At 43.8% G+C, this 18,639-nt stretch overlaps 1 protein-coding gene across 4 annotated transcripts in view; it reads left to right on the top strand.

The window, feature by feature from the left end:
- Positions 1-3,799: 3,799 nt before the first annotated feature.
- The window catches only part of ICA1 (islet cell autoantigen 1), a 75,771-nt gene continuing 60,931 nt past the window's right edge, over positions 3,800-18,639 (top strand). For 2 of the 4 annotated variants that reach the window (XM_015410939.1, XM_015410938.1), the window contains exons 1-5: positions 3,800-3,840; positions 4,632-4,803; positions 7,531-7,603; positions 9,979-10,102; positions 15,403-15,601. In XM_015410939.1, the coding sequence (XP_015266425.1) occupies positions 3,824-3,840; positions 4,632-4,803; positions 7,531-7,603; positions 9,979-10,102; positions 15,403-15,601 (585 nt within the window). In that variant the 5' untranslated portion in view covers positions 3,800-3,823. Of the gene's footprint in view, positions 3,841-4,631; positions 4,804-7,530; positions 7,604-9,978; positions 10,103-15,402; positions 15,608-18,639 lie in introns of those variants that run through there. The other 2 variants (XM_015410942.1, XM_015410941.1) reach the window with 2 other exon arrangements.

The following is an 18,639-nucleotide window of genomic DNA, read 5'->3' as shown; positions in this document are numbered from 1 at the left end:
TGACTGTGGGCTAATTAGCGTCCGGTTGCCTTTTAACCCCTTCCCTTCCGTTCAAGGCCCAGGCGGTGCGTGCGCCTCGCTGTCTCCAGATCAAAGAGTTAGCCAGGCTTTGCAAAATGACAGCGCTAAAATGGCAGTGGCGGAGACGCGGCAGCTGTTTGGCCAGAAGTCACGGGCACAAGGCTCCCTGCTTAGTTGTCCTCCCTCCTTTTCGTGCTCACTTAGGAAAGTGGCACTTGTTCGTGGGTGCCAAAAAAGAGCCAGCGACCTGCACACGAGCTACTTTACCTCCCTCTCTCAGAGGAATTCGCCTCCAGCTTCCTCTGAGTCTGGGGCGAGTGACTTTCCCAGAGACAGCTCGTGGCGAATTCCTCTCAGAAGAATACTGTATTCCTCTGCAGGAAATGAGGCCTGACTGTATATATAATTACACTGCCCCGGGCACTGGTGGCACAGGAACTGGGAAGGCGTTCTTTTCGAAAAAATGAGACGCGCGTGCAGACACATGAACGTTTCGGGGTTTCTCCTCGCTTACCCAGGGCATCTTCTGGCGAGGGGCGGAGGAGGCTCTGGCCACTGCCGGGGAGCCCGGCCGGGCAGTGGGGGAGGAGGAGGCAGCTGCTGCCTGGCAGGAGGAGGAAGACAAGGCGGGGGCGAGCAGCGGCGGCAGCAGGGGCCAGTTGTTGTTGCACAAACAAGTGGCGCAGGGGGAGGCGCAGGAGGCTGAAGCAAAGCTCGCGGCAGCACTCCGCTGGGTTGGCCAGTAGACGGGAAAGGCGGGGGCTGCTGGGAGCAGGGGGCGGGGCTTGCTGCATGAGCCCGCCGCCCCCTGGCCTCCTTACTGCAGGAGCGGTGCTCCTGCGTGCTCCTGCAGGAAATGAGGCCTGGTTGAAACCAAGAATTGAAAATGAATGGGGAGGACATGGAAAAATTAAGTGGAGGTAGAGAGAAATGAATGAAAGTGTGGAAAAGAGGGAGAGAAATTAAGGAAAAGAGAGGGAAAGGTTGTTTTCTCTTGCTGCAACACACTAACTGCCACTTTGCTTCAGTCTTGCAGAAAGCAAGTCTAGACAATAGGGGTGTGCATTCGGGTCTACCTGAACAGAACATATACCTGAAAAGTACTGTTATCAGTATTTTTCAAGTATGTTTCAGCATTCCAAATGTATCCAGGATTTTTCAGGAGAACCGGGCGGGGGGGAATCCTAAAAAAATCCTGGATAGATTCAGGAATTACCAGCAAACCCAAAACAACAGCTGAGGAGCTGGAGCAGATGGCTCCCGCTCTTGGCTGTTTTGAGACATTCTTCTGCAGTCCCTTTAAACCAGAGGTGTTTAAAGGGACTGCAGAAGACAGTCCACAAAACAGCCAAGGGGGAGCACTCTCCCGGCCAGCTCAGCTGAGGCTCTTTTGGGCTGTTCGACTGAACTGTTGAAAGAGAGCCCCAGTAGATCCTGTTTGGAGAGTTCTGCTTTGCAGACTCTGTTTAAACCGGAGTGCCCAGCAGAGCCCCAGCTGAGCCTGCGGATCAGCTGCTTTGTGGGCTCTTTTGGGCAGTCCAGTTTAAGGGGACCACCCAAAAGGCTGAGAGTGTGTGACCGGCCCAAGGTCACCTAGCAACCTTCTATGGCAGAGTGGGGATTCGAACCTGAGTCTCCTAGATTGTAGTCTGATACTCAAACCACTGTACCATGGAGAAAAGAAAACTGCACTCTTTTTAAAAGTGTGTGTTCCAGTGACGCATTCTAAATATATCAGAATAACCTTGTTCTTTCAACTTCTGTTTGCTCTTGAATATCAAATTGATCATCAGCTCTTATTTGAAGTCTGTGTTTTTCTGTGTATTGACTAAACACTGCCTTTGCACAGCTTACTGCTAGTATAGTAATAACTGTAGTAATGTCATCCACCTCTGCAGAAGAAATAGTGCTGATTCTGCTATAACGTACTGAGAACACCTTCAGAATCCATACATAACCTTAACTGATTCACTAGGATCCAGCAACGATGCAGGACATTGTCAGTCTATGTCTAAGTGTAGAAGCAGATAATTGAGGAGGGGAGTGTGAAAGTTTATATCCATTGATTAAATATAAATCAAGGAAATCAGGTAGCAGAAATGAACCCTCAGAAACTCAGCATTTCAGAAGTAATCTTATTCTTTAAACATTTTGTCACATTTTTAGCATGCACCTAAATTAGGTAATAAAGATTTATTTGTAAATATGGGTTTCGTTGCCCATAGCTTCCAAATAGAGCTGGCATCGGCATGCCCTGAGCTGGGGCAATTTCTGGGGTCCAGGACATCTGGTGGGACCCACTGTCAGTGACCCCCCCACCTCCCTGCCACCTTCCCTACCCATTCAGTTGCAAGTGCTCCACCCAAGTTCCCAGCTTCCCAGCACTGATGGGGAGGTACATGAAGGTGGTGCACAGTGGAGGCACTCCCGGTGGTCATAGCTGGAGTATCACCAGCTGCACACACCAGGCATTGCTGTCAATGAAGGAAAATGTGGTACAGGTGGCTGTAAGAACAGGCTGCAGGACAGCTTGTGAGAAGGGGAAGGATGCACAGTCTAGATGGTAGATGGAAAGGCATGGGGGGCTGGTGGTATGAACCAGGGCTATTTTGGGGCAGGAACGCACAGGAATGGAGTTCCAGCTGGCTTCAGAGTTGGCCACGCCCACTACAGCCAAAACCTCTGCATGCGTGGCTACAGAGGGAAGGCCTGGAGAGCAACCCCCCCCCCATGGGCAACTCCGAGGCGGGTGGACCGGGGGGGCCCTGGAAAGATCGAGGAGGAATTTAAATGCCTCCCCATGCCTGTCCATGGGCCAGCTTGCCCAGGCTCCCTGCACCTGCGGGGCGCCCAGGCAAGCCAAGGGAAGGCATGGGGGTGTGGCCTAACAAGATGCACTGTCAGGGATGTGGCCTAATATGCTAATTAGTTTCTGCTGTTGGGTGTGGCCCATTATGCTAATGGGATCCTGCTGAGCTTTTTCTACAAAAAAAGCCCTTGTATGAACTGTCTACCTAGGTCCTCTCAGAACCTGGAACCAGCACACCTTCTGTCAGTCTTAGATACTCTGAGAGAGGTGACTGACCCATGGTCGCTTGGTGAGCTTCATGGCTAAGTGGGGCTTCCTATCCAGGTCTCCCTGGTCCTAGCCTGCTAATCTAACCACTACAAGATTACTGGCTTTTTATGATTGTTGAGATAAGAGAATAGAAAATGGTGAAAAAGATTATTTGAAAAAGATGACAGAAATGCTTCCCAAATTAAAATCTGTTTCTTCAGAGGAAACAAAAATCTCAGTTGGCCAGAGAGAAGACTATACCATTTCAGAGAATGCGTTCTGAGAACAGGGATAGCTATAATAAACATTTCCTTCATAGTGTACTGTAGAATCTACTGCTGTGCATTTGCTGCAACATACTTTAGAATAATGAAGAAGGAACTGATGTACAATTCTCCAGAGGTGTAGCTGTGTTAGTTTATAAATCCAGATGTCCCTTAAAGACTAACAAAGTTTATTCCATCATAAGTGTTCTTGAGTCAGAGTTCACTGGAGTCTGATCTGTCCTATGAAAACATACTTTAGAATAAACATTGTTAGTTTATAAAGTGCCATAGGACTTCTGTTTTATTTTGATGTATCTCTCAATGTTTTTAAACGTATTTTAAATATATTCAAATATAATTAGCTAGTATGTTTAGTTCTAGACCTGCCTCATCCCAAAGATTTTGACTTGAAAATAGCAGTAATAATTTTAATCATGTCTTTTTCTTAAATCTTAGTGCATGAAGAAAATTAAGAAATATGGACAGCCATAAATAGTAAGTAAATTTGTATATGTAGATCTGTAGCAAATCCAGGTTCTAGCAGCCTACTTTTCACATCTTACATCTCCTCAATTACGTCGAGCTTTTATGCTCACACGATTCAATGTCCTTCCATCAGTGGTTCTCTCTGGGAGATTTGCAAATTTCCCCTATCACGAAATACTTTGCTTATGTAAAGGTAGAAAGCCGGAATCAGTAGCCCATGTTTTCCTCTATTGTGATTTCTGTGTTAAAGTGAGAGAGTTTTTAATTAGTACCCTCTTGCATAATTTCCATGGCTATTCTGATGAGAGGTTTGTTTTCCTTCTTTTGTCAGACCAGTGTCCCTATATTACCTATTCAGTAGCAAGGTATCTTTTAATTATTATGAGGATTAGGGAGCATAAGATTAAATCTTTTGACGGATGATTCCTTTTTCTGTATGTTAAAAACTGCTTTTTCTGTTGTTTATGCTTATGACCTATGCCAATAAAGGGACTGACTGACTATAGCATGTTCTTTCCCCAAACTGGCATGTGTTTCAAATACAACATATTGGCTATATAATATTACATTCAGAGCCATAAATGTGGGCAGCCTGGAAAGTTTGTGATGGTGATTTTAACAGCAAAGAGAGTGGGAAATGCTAGTCATTGTAAAACAATGTAAACTTAATTTCAAGGATTGTAAATGTGGGCATAAATATTGCATTAAATTTATCTGAATATATAATGCATACATTATTTAGATGTCCTAATATTTATCTAGTAATTTTGGTTTGTTTAAATCTTCTCCTTAATGCACAGCAGCTATTCAAGGGAACTTTATGACCGATATGCCCAAGGCCAAGAAAAGTCTGTAGTCAATAAAATGCAGCAAAAATACTGGAAAACAAAACAAACTCTTATCAAAGTCACAGGAAAGAAGGAAGATGAGCATGTGGTGGCCTCTGATGCAGATCTTGATGCAAAGCTGGAGGTATGTGTACAAACCAGGACCTTTCCTCCCCAGGTGGAAAAAGCCCTTTTGAAAGACTATCATGATACTTAACTTCAGCCGTGATCCAAAGGCTAATGGATGCACAGTATGGGTGAAACCCCATATTGTGTTTTGTAGCTTCCTGCAACCTCTGAAAAGCCACGAACCAGAGTAGGGGTACCTCTCAGAGTGGCATTTTATGGAGGTGATGGAACTGCAATAGATGGGGAAATGTGTTAACACCCCTACCCACCCACTCAGCACCATCACAGACTTTGTATCTCTGATAACTTACCTGCCAGGGTGATGAAAATAAACTGCTCTCCACAGCTTGAAGGAATATCAGGATGCATCTGTAATAACTCAGTGGGATGCACAGAATTCTGCCAGCTGTCAAGATTGTGGTCATGGATGTGTATGATCTTGGCCATTATTTTAATTAGCATGCCTGGCTGATATTTTCCCACAGTGAAAATACACTTAAAGTTTTAATGCATATTCTTCATGGATTAATGCATATTCTTCATGGTTGAGGAAAAGAGGAATTAAAAATAGCATGGCTGTGTTGTGGAATTAGCAGCCATAGCAGAAGACACATACCACAATTCCTTTGGAATGAACTGTTACTGTGTTTTGTAACCACTTGACTGCTGAGAAGTTTTTAATGTAAATCTCCTCTTTGAAGGCCTGGATAGCTTGAGCATTTGCTTCTTGACCTCAAACCAACTTTGGCATGACATTTTACCTATTTACATTCAGCCTGTGGTCTGAGTTACACCTTTTGAAAGCTGTAGCGTCACATTCCTGGCAATGAATGTCTACCAAGTTTATTGTAAACGTGGCTGAGTTTCAGTGCCAGAGGATGACTCTTGGGTTTGTTAGTCTTTGATTTGCAAAACCATAAAGTATGAGCAGTGGTACAGATTTCCTTCTGAACATAGATACTCCATCCTGGCATAGTTCTATTAGGGCTACTTCACATGCGTAGCCTTCACAATTTCTCATCCCCAGATGACTTTCAGCTAAATGAACAAACTTAACTTGGTTGAAAAAAGCAACCTTTGTGAGGATGATAAAATCAGCTTGGGTTGTTTGACCTATAGGGTTGCCAGGTCTGTCCTGGCAATCAGCAGGGAAGGGGGGGGGGACTTACCAGGAACAGGAGGGAAGCCCAAGCATCATCACTGCCAATGTGATTCTGACACGTACTGGAAGTGACATCATCATGTTGGGGTGACACTCTGGTATTTGGTCAAAAACTTTATGCTAAGCTCTACTCCCAAAAAGCCAGAGCATTGCCCAGATGTCACCAGTGCACACAAGAAGCGACGCTGTCACATTGCCAGTGATGAAGCCTGGGCCTCCCTGTTTCTCCGGGTAAATCCCCCGGCCGACCAACAGATCGGCAGTGGAGGCATGCAGCCTGCTGGCTGGTGATACCCTCCTCCACTGGGGGTTCTGGCAAACTTATTGACCTTCAATACTTAATTTTACACATATTAGGTCACCATGTTGTCCCAAATTATCATCCACTAGACATGCGTATGTGACTTGAGCTAGCCATTAGTAAAAGCTCCTGTTCTCACATTTACAATAATTAACAATTTTTCTTGAATTCTTAAAAAAACAATTCTGGAATTGTCCTAAAACCTTCAGCCACTTGTATCACTGCATTTTACATAACAGAAATCAAAACCGTAAACGAAATATCAAGCACAACTACCCACTTACAATTTTAACCAAACATTAGAGAAACCCAACCTGCTTAGCTACTAATTAAACCATGCCAGAGCAGAGGCAGATTCTAAGTATTTCAATCCAGAAACTCACTTTGATTTATTCAATGGCTCAAAGTTATCCTAAGGCTTCCAGGCAGTCAGACCCTGCCAGCTTTAGTCAGTCTGAATCTCTCCAGTTAATATCTCCAAAGTTATATTCTCGAATATTCCTTAAAGCAGACACACAAAAGAATTTTGCACTTGATCACAAAAAGGCGGTGTACTGCATCCACCCTCACAAGCCATATGTAGTTTCTTATCTCAAAAAACCAACCTTGACTTAATCTTCCACACAGCAGCTGAGCAAACAGGCCTCTCCTCAGACACATTTTGACTTTATTTTTGTTGTTTTAAAGGTGCATTCTCCCCAAATGAAGGAAAGACTCAAATGGGAAAACATCCTAATCCCCGTATAAAGTAAACTGGTACACATTAGTCCAAAAATACTCCTGAGACTGAAACACTGATCAGACTCAAATTATACATAGCTAAGATCTCAGTTGAAATTAGGATAATGAACAGAAAAGTTGAAATAAGATCATTTGTTATGCTCTGACAAAAACAAATTATCACTATTCTCACCTCCTGTTATGCTGATACTCAAGAAAATCAGAGAATGTGTCTATGACCTTGATCCGGGAAATGTGCCCCTGGGTCTGGTACACTTTAGTTTTTTGCAGAAAGGGAAGAAATAAATAAAGTGTATACACACACAATTCATGCAATTCAGCATTTGGGCATTGCAAAATGAAACAAAAAATCTGTAGCTTAAGAGAAGATTCTGGGTACTTACCATTTAGCTCATACTACCTCCCCTCCCCCAACTACAGTATTGTAAGTTTATGGCTACCACCTTAATTTCCATACTGTATGTATGTGGAGCGGTGTCTCTTCTATGACTGAACAACTCTCATACAGTAGTTAGTTTGTATTTTATATTTCATTTCAGCTTTTCCATTCAATTCAGAGGACATGTATGGATTTACTTAAAGCAATTGAACTATATCAAAAAAGGATCTGTTGTAAGTATTTTTAATTGTGGCTCTGTTTTCAGTCAGACTTAATCAGCAGTAATTGTGGAACTCCCTCACCTAGATAGCCTAGGCTAGTCCAATCTGGCCAGATCTCAGAACCTAAGCAGGGTCAGCCCTGGCTATTTTTTGGATGGGAGACCACTGAAGGATACCAGGGTTGCTACACAGAGGCAGGCAATGGCAAACCACCTCTGAATGTCTTTTGCCTTGAAAACTCTATGGGATTGTCATAAGTTGGCTGCGACTTGACAGCAAATTTTTAAAAAAGGAGAACTGCAGCTGTAATCAAAATTCCAAGTTTTTACAAAAATTATTTAGTCAGTAGGGTTGCCAAAACCCCCCCCCCCAGTGGAGGTGGGGCTTTCCCCGCTTTTGGGATCCCCAATCTGTCACTGCCCAGCTGGCCGGCAGGGGAACCTCACCGCCAAGAAGCCCCGACTGTGTCCAATGTGCCCAGTGCCCAGGGAACTCTCTAGCATTTGGGGAAAACTCTATGGTAATCATAGACTCAAGGAAGAAGACTGAAGCCCCCCCGCCGGAATGCAATAAGGACCTGGCAACCCTCTATGTCACATTTGTACTGAAATTATTTATGTCAACCCATGTTTCAAAGTTACCCTTTTTTATCTGGCCAAACACGTCTCAGAGCTAATGAAAATGTCCCAAGTGTGATATCATGTTGAAAAGAGTAGGGAAGCATAGCCAAAGTGAAGGCCACACAGGAGCAGTGTTCCCTCTAAGCTAAGTTAGTGTGAGCTAGCTCACAGTTTTTTAGCCTCCAGCTCACACATGTTTGTCTTGGCTCAGGAAGGATGGCTCCAGAGCAAACTAATTTATGCAGTAGCCAAATCGCTCACTCACAGCTTTAATGCCAGTAGCTCACAAAGTAGAATTTTTGCTCACAAGACTCCACGGCTTAGAGGGAGCATTGCACAGGAGGTGTGTGAATAGTCAGCTAACAATTTGTAGTTTTTAAAACTGAAAAACAGCCAAAAAGACTGCAATTTGGAGTAAAAGAGCAGGGAGATAAATCTTTACCTTTCTGTTCACTTAAAATTGTTCCCCTCTAAATTGCTTTCCCACCTGCAATATGGAAAGAATATTTGGGGGGGGGGTGTTGTAATTTTTTTCCTGTGAGGATAAAAATAGTGTAGTGAAGACAGTTCTAAGCTGATAAACAGAGGAAGGAGAAAGTGTTAAGCAACTTGTCTGTCCTTTACTATTCCTCCACTTAAAGCATGAGCTCCCATAGTTGTTTTAATTTGTTTTTAAAAAGTAACAAGCTTGTGGAAAACTTTTCACATGCTTCCTGTGTAATGTCTGATTTGGCCCTTACATTCCCTCCTCTGTGGCCCCTGCCACACGGCAGGGGAAAAGCCCTTTAAAGCGCGGCTTTTAAAAGCCGCGCCAACGTTGATCCGGCTCGGCGGGATCCCACGGATCCCCCGGCCGAGCCGCCTTTTCTCCCCGGCGCGATCAAACGCCGGAGAGAAAAGACGGCTCTAACCGGGAGCCGGCCGATCTGCGCATGTCGGAGCATGCGCAGTTCGGCTCCGGCCCGGGGTTGAGCCGGCGCAAGGGAGCGCCGGCGATCAGACGCCCGGGAAGAGGCGCCTCATCCGTTTGAACCACCGAGGTAGGTGGTTCAGTTTGAGGCGGTTCTTCCCGGGTTTGGGCCAGTTTGGAGGCGGAAGCAGAACGCTTCCCAGATGTTGTGGTGTGATCGCGCTGCTTTGATCCGCCTCCAAACTGTCCCGTTCCCTGGCCAAATCGCCTCGTGTGAACGGGGCCTCTGTGGCCTGGGGGCCAAAGGAAATGCTCTGCCCTTGTGTTTTTGGAAACACCCAATCAGTGCTTTCCTCTTAATTTAAAAATATCCTGTAGAATCAGATCTTCATAATAAGAGATTTCATGTGCCAATATTTATACAGAGGGAAGAGGATTAGAAAGCAAAGTGGCTGAGCTGTTTAAATCAGCATTCAGTTCAGTTTAGAGGGACTTTGAAGCAATTCCAAGGAAATGCTAGGTATTGTAGTCAGGTCACATCTACTTCTTCTGATCCCACCAAGCTAATACCTCTGTTCATGCAAGAAATAGCACATTCTCCTGTTGCCTTTTCAGCATAGAGGTCATTTTGCCGCTCTTGTTACATTACACTGGGCCCACGAAGAGATGTGTTGAAGTGAATCTGATCTTCTGTTTCCTAAGTGCAGGAGATGCATGAAGATTAACTGGAAATTGCAAGGGTGAGGGGTGGAGCGTTATTCTGTGTTTCTTGGAGGCAAGAGAATATGTTGCTCCACTTACAAAATGTGGAGTGTTGTTCTTACATATATTTGGTCATTTTTTGTGTGTATGTTTAGTTCTGTCTCAAGAAGAAAATGAATTGGGAAAATTTCTCCGAGCACAAGGTTCTCAGGATAAAACGAGAGCAGGCAAAATGATGCAAGCTACAGGAAAGGCCCTCTGCTTTTCTTCTCAACAAAGGTATGTTTGATCTGTTACTGAGATGTTGCATAAGGATTAGCCTCCTTTACCTTATCCTGCCTTGGGAAACAAACCCATATGAGGCCACAATAGTCTCTGCTTCCTTGGCTTCATCTCCCAGAAACCCATGTGAAAGGAAAAACCTCCACATTCAGAGTAGGGTTTGCCAGGTCCACCCTGACCACTGGTGGGGGATATAGGGGTAGGGTTGCCAGGTCCAGACTGGAAAACTCCTGGAGATTTGGGGATAGAGCCTGGGGAGGACAGAGACGTCAGTGGGGCACAACGGAATAGAGTCCACCCTCCAAAGTGTCCCATTTTCTCCAGGGGGACTGAGCCTGCTTGTGGGAAGGGTGGGATATAAATTGAGATAATAAAATAATAAAAATAAATCTCTGTAGTCTGGAGATGAGCTGTAGTTCTGGGGGAATCCCCAGGTCCCACCTGGAGGCTGGCATCCCTCGTTTCAGAGGCACTAATCCTCTGAATCCCAGAGCCAGGAGGCAACATCAAGGGAAGGCCTCAACCTCTGTGCCTGTTGTTGGCCATCCATAGGAACTGGTTGGCCACCGTGTGAAACCGTATGCTGGACTAGATGGACTTCTGGTCTGATCCAGCGGGGCTCTTGTTATGTTCTTATGAAGCAGCTGCTGGGAAGCTGGTCAAGATTTCTCACCCCTCCAAGACCCTCTTCGCTTTGTTCAGCTCTGATCCTCCCTGAAATCTGTCTGTTCTGTCTTTCCCCCCCTGCCTGTTTGTCCTTGGCTTCTTGTTCATTTGTAGAACAGACAGGAAAAGAAATGGTTAACTCTTCTTCCCATTCATAAGTTATCACTTTTGAGAAAGGAGCTCCTTCCCAGTTTTTAGGGCTCTTCTGACAAAGAGGAGCCAGTTTCTGGACTCTAGGGCATCAAGGAGCCCTCACCAACCAACAATTAAAAACAATGTTTTCATCTCAGCAGAGAATTCATCTGTTTCTGATCCTAGATGTCCTGTTAATCAGATCCACATCTAGAGGCTGGGATGCCAGGATGCTAACTGCACATTCTGGAGGATCAAAGCTTCATTGTTAGCATGATGAATAGCTGGGTATCATTTAGGCAAAGTTCAGGAAGGATCCTTTTCTGCTCTAGAGAAGTGGGATAGAATTAAGAGAATGACATGGAACATCTGTTCAGATTTCTCAAAGCACTACTTTAGACTAGTGCACTTCCTGGATATAGTGATTGCTGATAATGTTCATGAATGGTATCTCCAGAGTGAAGGAGCTAGTAGGTCCAGTGCCGCAATCTTTTAATGAAATGCCTAACTTTCTTGACTCTTATGTGAGCATTTTCATTTATGAAGGCTGCATTGCCAGGAACTAATAGCCTAGTATAAGAGATCTCTGCATGAAATGAGAGCAATTTACTTAGCTGTACAAAAATATTTGTGGGGGGAATAAGGGAGTTGCTTGCTTACATGCACAACTGATTTCACCTCTGAAATTCATATAAGGCCATAAGGTAGCAGCAGGCCATATTTTCTGCAAGCAGTGTTGTCCAAATCAATCCCCATGTCAGGACAGGCACATTTACACATGTAAATCCAGGGCAGTGTCCACGTTTGAGGCCTTTGTATAAGAAGTTTCCAGCCTGATGCAATAAGTCTCACAGGGAAAGATGGAAGAGGAGGAGACAAATACTTTTAACCTTATTGACCGATGCAGAATAGAAAAGGGGAAGCAAAATGGCAGCCATATAAGAAAACAGAATTGAATTATTCAGCTATAGCAATTTACTTGTGGCAATCCAATAAAAAACATTCACTGTTGCCCAGTCCTAGTGTTCTATTTCTTTAACCCAATTAAAGTAATTTTTGGCCCCAGTGGTGTTCCTCCTTCATGCCTAGTTCACAGAAAACAGCCCAGAGAGAAAAGGGAGTTGTGGGGGTTGCCCAAAAAGGGATTGCAAGATGCAGAGGGTGAATGGGGTTGGGTTTTCGGGATACAAAGAGGAGGAGTCCTTAATCATGTGAGGATGCTGTGGGGAAAGGCCAGTTGGGTATAAGGCTGGTCAGTCAAGATGTGGGGAAGGGAGACTAAGAGATGGGGAGGGTAGATAGAAAGACATGGAAGAAAGACATGGATAATCCATTCAGGAAGTGAAACAACAGGAAAGAGAAGAAGCACACTCTGTGCCTGTCTTGACAAGGGACACCACTGATTTCAGTGTCAGTAGTGATGGAAGAAGGCTTGAGAGCAGAATCAACTACAAAAATGGGGACCACAGCATGCCTTTCATATACACCTGGATTTGCGGCATGAATAGGCAAAGTAGTGCTGTAAGCCAAAACTGGTGAACTAGGGTCCATAATGGCATTTGGCCAAGACTTCAGGGTCTTGCTGCCCATTGGTGACATTTGGGTTGCACATTATTGGTGAAACTTTAGGATATGAGACACCATTACTGAAAGGGTCAGAATGCAAGTGGTCATTGGCTAATTTAAACCTGTTACAAGGGAGTACTTGTAGGTAATGGAGAAGGGAGGTGTGTCTGGTTGCAGGTTGGACAGTTGTGGCAGTTGTGCCTCTCGACTAGTTGACAGTGGCTAGCAGATTGGCTGATAGCCCTTCCTGGGCTCCCGATTGAATTTCTAGAAGAAAGCTACATACACAGTGAAGGAGATTCCGAGAGACTCAGTTATTGTCCTGCAAATCCGGGGTATTTGTCATGGCCAGGGTGTGGAGTTGTTAGAGGATCACACAAAAGAGCCTTGATTAATGTGTCTCTGGAGTTCTCAGGCAGCCAGGCTACTTCCTCTTGAAAGTGCCTGGGGAAATACATTCCTGAATTGAGAGTCCCTGCCTTGATATCAAAATATGGCTTCATCCAAGCCTCCAACTTTGCAAGGCCAAATGATCCTGGGGTACACAAAGACACGGGTCTCTGCGGGTGGGTCCAGGGGGCGACTGTAGAAACCCTTCTGCTCCTCCTTATGCAGGCACAAAACTACCTGTTCACCACCACAGTAGGATTCTTGTGAGGAAATCTGCACGTCCAGATGCTTTTGAGAAAATTTACTCACCTCCCTGTTAGGGGAAGGCTGGCTGTGCCTAGCTGCTGTTTGAAAGGCAGTGGTCAGGTGGATAAGGAAGGAAAGATTATAAGAGATGGCGGTGATGCAGTTTGAAAAACAGATTCTATGGGAGGAGTTGCTGTACCAACTTTGGATGAGATACCCTTGAAGTTGATGGATTATGGTTAGAGAAGGAGGAGCCTTAAAGAAGCCTTCTTTCAGTTAAATCTTCCTCTGAAGCTGTACCTTCCCATGATCCAGCTGATCCAGCCACACTTATCCATGCTTTTATAACCCTAAGGCTACTGCAACCCATCCTACATAGGGCTGCCTTGAAGAAAAATTGGAGGCCTCAGTCAGTACAAAGTGCAGCAGCATGCTTGTTGACTGGAGCAAGTAGATCCAATCATCTTACAGTTTTAGAACATCAGCGGTGCTTGCTGCTTTGTTTCCAGGCAGTGTTCCCTCTGAGCTGTGCATGTGAGTGGCCACTCATTAACACAGGAAGCCCCGCTCAGCAGCAATCTGGAGCTGTGCAGGGTCTTGCACTGCCCATTGTCCATTTAAAGATTACAGCAGTTATATTCTGCTCAGGATGGGAACTGCTCCACTCAGTAGGAGAGCCTTTGGCTAAGTTTCTGAGGTTTTACTCTTATTTACAATGTTGTATTTACCCTCTGGTTTATTGTTCTTGGTTGAAAACTGTTTTGAACAACAGGTAAGCTTAAATATTTAGGTGTGGGGCACAACAGTTCCAGTCTTGTTTACCTCCAGGGCAAATATCAAGATGGAGAAATTATTTCCAGGGAGTTGAGCTTGGATACATGATGGTAGCGCTGCACCATTACCACTCCCAGGTTAAAAAAAAAGTGTGATAGATATGCCCTTCAAAAGCATAGTGAAATGGGGAATTTAAAAATACTACTGCTGGAGAAATAATTTATTTTTAAAAACTGCTGCTTAGATTATAATGGGGAAGTGGCATGCTTTATCACAACCTGTTCACACAAAGCTGTCTTATACTGGATTAGAGCATTAGTCTGTTAAGGTCAGTATTTTCTGCTCTGACTGACAGCAGCTCTCCAGGGTCTCAGGTCTTCCACATCACCTGATCCTTTTTTTAACTGGAACTGCCAGGGAATGAACCTGGGACCATCTGCATGCAAAGCAAATGGTAAGGACTGGGAGTTCTATAGTAATTTCTCCAAAAATGGTTAGCTATCAAATTAAGGCACTTATTAATATAAATGATACGTGAATCAGCAAATCAGAATGGAAAGTCACCTTTATGCCACCTTATATTTGCCCTTAAGCTGGCAGTTGTTGAATTCAGCAGTTTCTGGCCAAGTTATCCATGCATTTGGAAGTCTATGTTGATGTAATTCTGTCATTTCTGGTTAAATCTGCCTTGCTCTACTTGAGTCCATTTATTTCAAGTGATGGCAGAAAGGAAGTTAGAGATTTCCAGTAACCAATGCTGTCTTTGACCACTGGGGGGAGTAAAAACACATTGGAGCAATTGCAAGCCAGAACTGCTGTTTAAATGCATTTAAATTTAAGCTTGTGAGCCAGAATTATCATTAGAAGTTTTGCTTATTTGTGATAAAGTATATAGCACATTGTCTTCCTGTTCAATATAACTGTATTTTCTTCTTATACTTGGCACTTTCTCTAGAAATGTTTACAGTGGGGACGGCACTAAAAATACGACTACCAGAAAAAAGTTTGGCATCAGCTGAATAAGTGATGGCAGTTGTGATTCTTTCATTCAGTACTGAAGAAAATAGTCCTAAATGTTTCCTTCTGAAATCTGCATAGAATCATAGAATGTTAGAGTTGGAAGGGACCTTGCAGGTCATCTAGTTCAACCCCCTGCACTCTGCTGGAGCATAGCCGAAAGATAGCCCTACAACATACCCGAAAGATGGTTGTCCAGCCTCCGCTTGAAAACGTCCAGCAAAGGAGCATCCACCACCTCCCGAGGCAGTCTGTTCCACTGCTCAACCACTCTTATAGAAAACAGATTCTTGTACAAAACAGCATTGATGGTACCATCTTATAGAAAACAGCATTGAAGGTTTCTGTCTATTCTGGTTTGTTTGGTGCCATTCCTTATATTAGCTTCCATTCCTGTGACTCTGTCTCTCTCTTTGGGTTGCTACTCACAATAAGACTTTAAATCCTTTTTGTTTGCTTTCAAAGTTATCTACACTTTCAATTTCTCTCTTTTTTCTTTGCCACAGGTTGGCATTGCGCACACCTTTGTGTAGGCTATACCAAGAAGTGGAGACATTTAGGTACCGAGCTATTTCTGATACCTGGCTGACTGTCAATCGAATGGAGCAGTGCCGGACTGAATATCGAGGAGCATTGCTGTGGATGAAAGATGTGTCTCAGGAGCTGGATCCTGATCTTTACAAACAGATGGAGAAGTTTAGGAAGGTATGAAGTTTCAGCAATTTCCTAGATGGCAATGCTTGATGACGATAATAGAGCGTGGTCTGGATTCCTCTGAGAAAAATATAATTCAGCAGGCAGCATTGAGGTAATATTAATCACAAATTGCTCTTTTCCATGTGGCAAGGTATCTGTACTTCTGGCAGAGAACATATTACCCATCCATGAAAGGTAATAGTGAGAAATTGTTTCCTAAGTAGCTGACTCAAACTAGATATGGCTTTTAAAAACCTGCATAATATTTGTTTCCCTACAAAATGCCATTTTCAGTTACAAATTAAAAGTATCAGAACAAAGTTTGAGTCCAGTGGGGCCTTAAATAAAACTTTGTTAATCTTAAAGGTGCCACTGGACCGACACAGCTACCCTACCTGATTAGAAGTATGAATTTAGAAGTATGAATTAGAAGTATCATTAGCATTTTAAAACTATTTGCATAGTGTTTATCCAGTGTGTTTGAAGTATTTTTCTTCTTCTGGACTATAGAAAATTCATGAACAATAAAGCATTTGGTTCCAAGACTAGATCTTACATCATATTTTATTAGTAGAGTAGCATTGAAAAAGTATAACTTATGCCTGTGTTTTCAATAAACAAATAAATAGAAAACAAATGAGAGAAGATAAATGTGAAACTTTGATAGACTGCTAGGTCTGGGGGAAAGAAGAATATTTTTAAAGCCTTGTGAGCCCCAAAGTACAACTAGTTGGCTGTGTGTACAATGGGGGAAGGTCAGAGGATTTGCAGCTAGAGCAATAAGGAAGCCGTCTCATGTAACTTGATGCGGCTGCTCTGTGGCTGTGCGGGCCATTGTTGAAAATGTTAAGAGGAGGCCACATGTTTCATTACAGGGGGCTCTTTTTAACTGTTGACCTTAGTAACTAGAATGACCAGCACAAAAAAAGTTTTGTAGCATTACACTGTTGGGCTGTAGAGTGTGTAGGGTTTGGTGTTTAGCTTACCTCTAGAACTGGCTACACAGCAAATGACCGGTCCAAATTTCCTGTAATTTTGAATTGGCTAACTCCAGTACAGAGACCAAATTTTGCTGGTGAATCCTTTAGCATTGGAGGGTGTCTGCATTACTTCATGGCTGAAATGTGAAAAACACAAGAACTCTTGTATGTGGTACTTGATGAGAATTAGAAGATCTATGTTCAGATTTCTGTAGTTTTGAAAAGACAAGAGGCACTACTTTTGTTCTTGTTAAGTGCAACTCTGATCTGTACCATTGTGTGGCAGTATTTTACTGAATGTTTGAATTATTGGGATTTTTTATAGGATAAGGGAGACTGCAGTCTGACTCTTTGTTCAGGAGATAATTGTACATGTAATAGGAGAACAATATCTGTAATAGCCATGCCTGCTATTAATCTTGCTGAACCTAGTTTCATAGGATTCCAGTTCTTAATGTAAGCAGAGTAACACATTACAAGAATATTATTTATAACACGAGTATTTATAACTGTTCTGTCTCCCTAATGCAACTCTTGGTTTTATTCAAAACACTTGGCTAGAAGGGAAAAAATAGCTGGCATTCTTTGTCTCTTAAGAGTAATACAGACTCTATTGTAAATGTAGACAACTGCCTGGCATGAGGTAAGATGCATCAAAGCCCATTTATTTGAGTGGATGTAAGCATGGCTAACTCTTTGGTAGAAATAGAATCAGGTGGGTAGCCACTCTCAGCATTCCACAGTTAAGGAAACATCTGCTCATCAATCTCCAATTTTGACATCTTTGTTTCCTTCACTCTGTTTTCCCTGGAATTAAACCCAACCAAATGTTAAACTAAACTTGTTATTTCAGTTTGGTCCTTGCATCTGTTAAATATCTTCATTATGCTGTATCCTAATTTGCTGCCTACCCTCTACCTATATGTATGGACTGGTAACTTCCATTTCATTGTATCTGAAGAAGTGTGCGTATGAAAGCTTATACCTTGAATAAAACTTAGTTGGTCTTAAAGGTGCCAGCGGACTCAAACTGTGTACTTTGGAAGAGAGTCCCCCCCCCCCCCCGCAGTAATTATTACAAAACCCAAAGCTAGTTCTGAACATATTGGTACAGATGAGTGTTTCATATATTTTAGGTGTATAGAAGAGAGGACGAGTTTCATAAACTGAAAAGGTAATTTGAAAGCCCACTGAGTATGCTCCATTTGAAGTTAGGAAGTCAGCACTAATGTGTTTGCAGCACCTCTGCAGTGACTTGTAAGGTGCTTTTAACATTGCTGTGTACAACTACTTTATTGCCCAGCAAGCAGTATCTCTGTTCACATGGCACTAGTATCATGGTGTTAGTTCCCATCTTGATAACCAAAACCAGCTTACAGTGCTATTGCATAAATCAAGAATCATCTCTAACATACTGTGCCACAGAATGTTGCCACACTTCAGACTTCTGTTAAATGTTGGCTGCGGTCACACGCAGCATTAGCCACGCAAGAGATACGGAAGACAGGCAGAGTTTCCAGGCGCGATCTCACCAGCACATCTGGGGAGCGTAGCGCTTCCGTGGCACAACGGAGGCTTCCTCCGAAAATGCGCAGCAAAAAACTAGTACCTCGGAGGTACTAGTTTCCGGAAACTGTGGGGCAAGGGCGGGCGTCTGATCACGTTTCCGGTGGCATCCGGCGCCCGCCCATGTCCCCTTGCGAAGAAGGGTTTTTTTCCCCCCAAGTCTCCGTGGTTGCGCACACGCACCCAACCGAGCATGCGCATTTGTAGTGTACACAAAAAAAGAAAACCAGTTCGCCGCGCCGCACGCTTCTTCGTTGCGCGCAGGCGTGTGTTGTGATCGACGCCTCTCCGTAACCACGGAAGCTCCACGGTACCTCCACAGAACCTCCACAGGAGGTTTGATCGCTTTACTGCGTGTTAGTTTGCCCCGGGGCAAATAGCCACGCTTCCCCCCCCCCTCCTGCTCCTGCCCGTGTGACCGGGGTCGTTATATGTCAACTGCAGGCTACATGATTAAGATGTTTAACTGGAGTGAGTTATCAGGAACAAACGTCTCATTTT

This window comes from Gekko japonicus, unplaced genomic scaffold, assembly GCF_001447785.1.
Source record: "Gekko japonicus isolate JY-2015 unplaced genomic scaffold, Gekko_japonicus_V1.1 scaffold231, whole genome shotgun sequence".
NCBI classification, from domain to species: domain Eukaryota; kingdom Metazoa; phylum Chordata; class Lepidosauria; order Squamata; family Gekkonidae; genus Gekko; species Gekko japonicus.
Note: the sequence above shows the minus strand (reverse complement) of the source record. Positions and strands in the feature narration are given on the sequence as shown.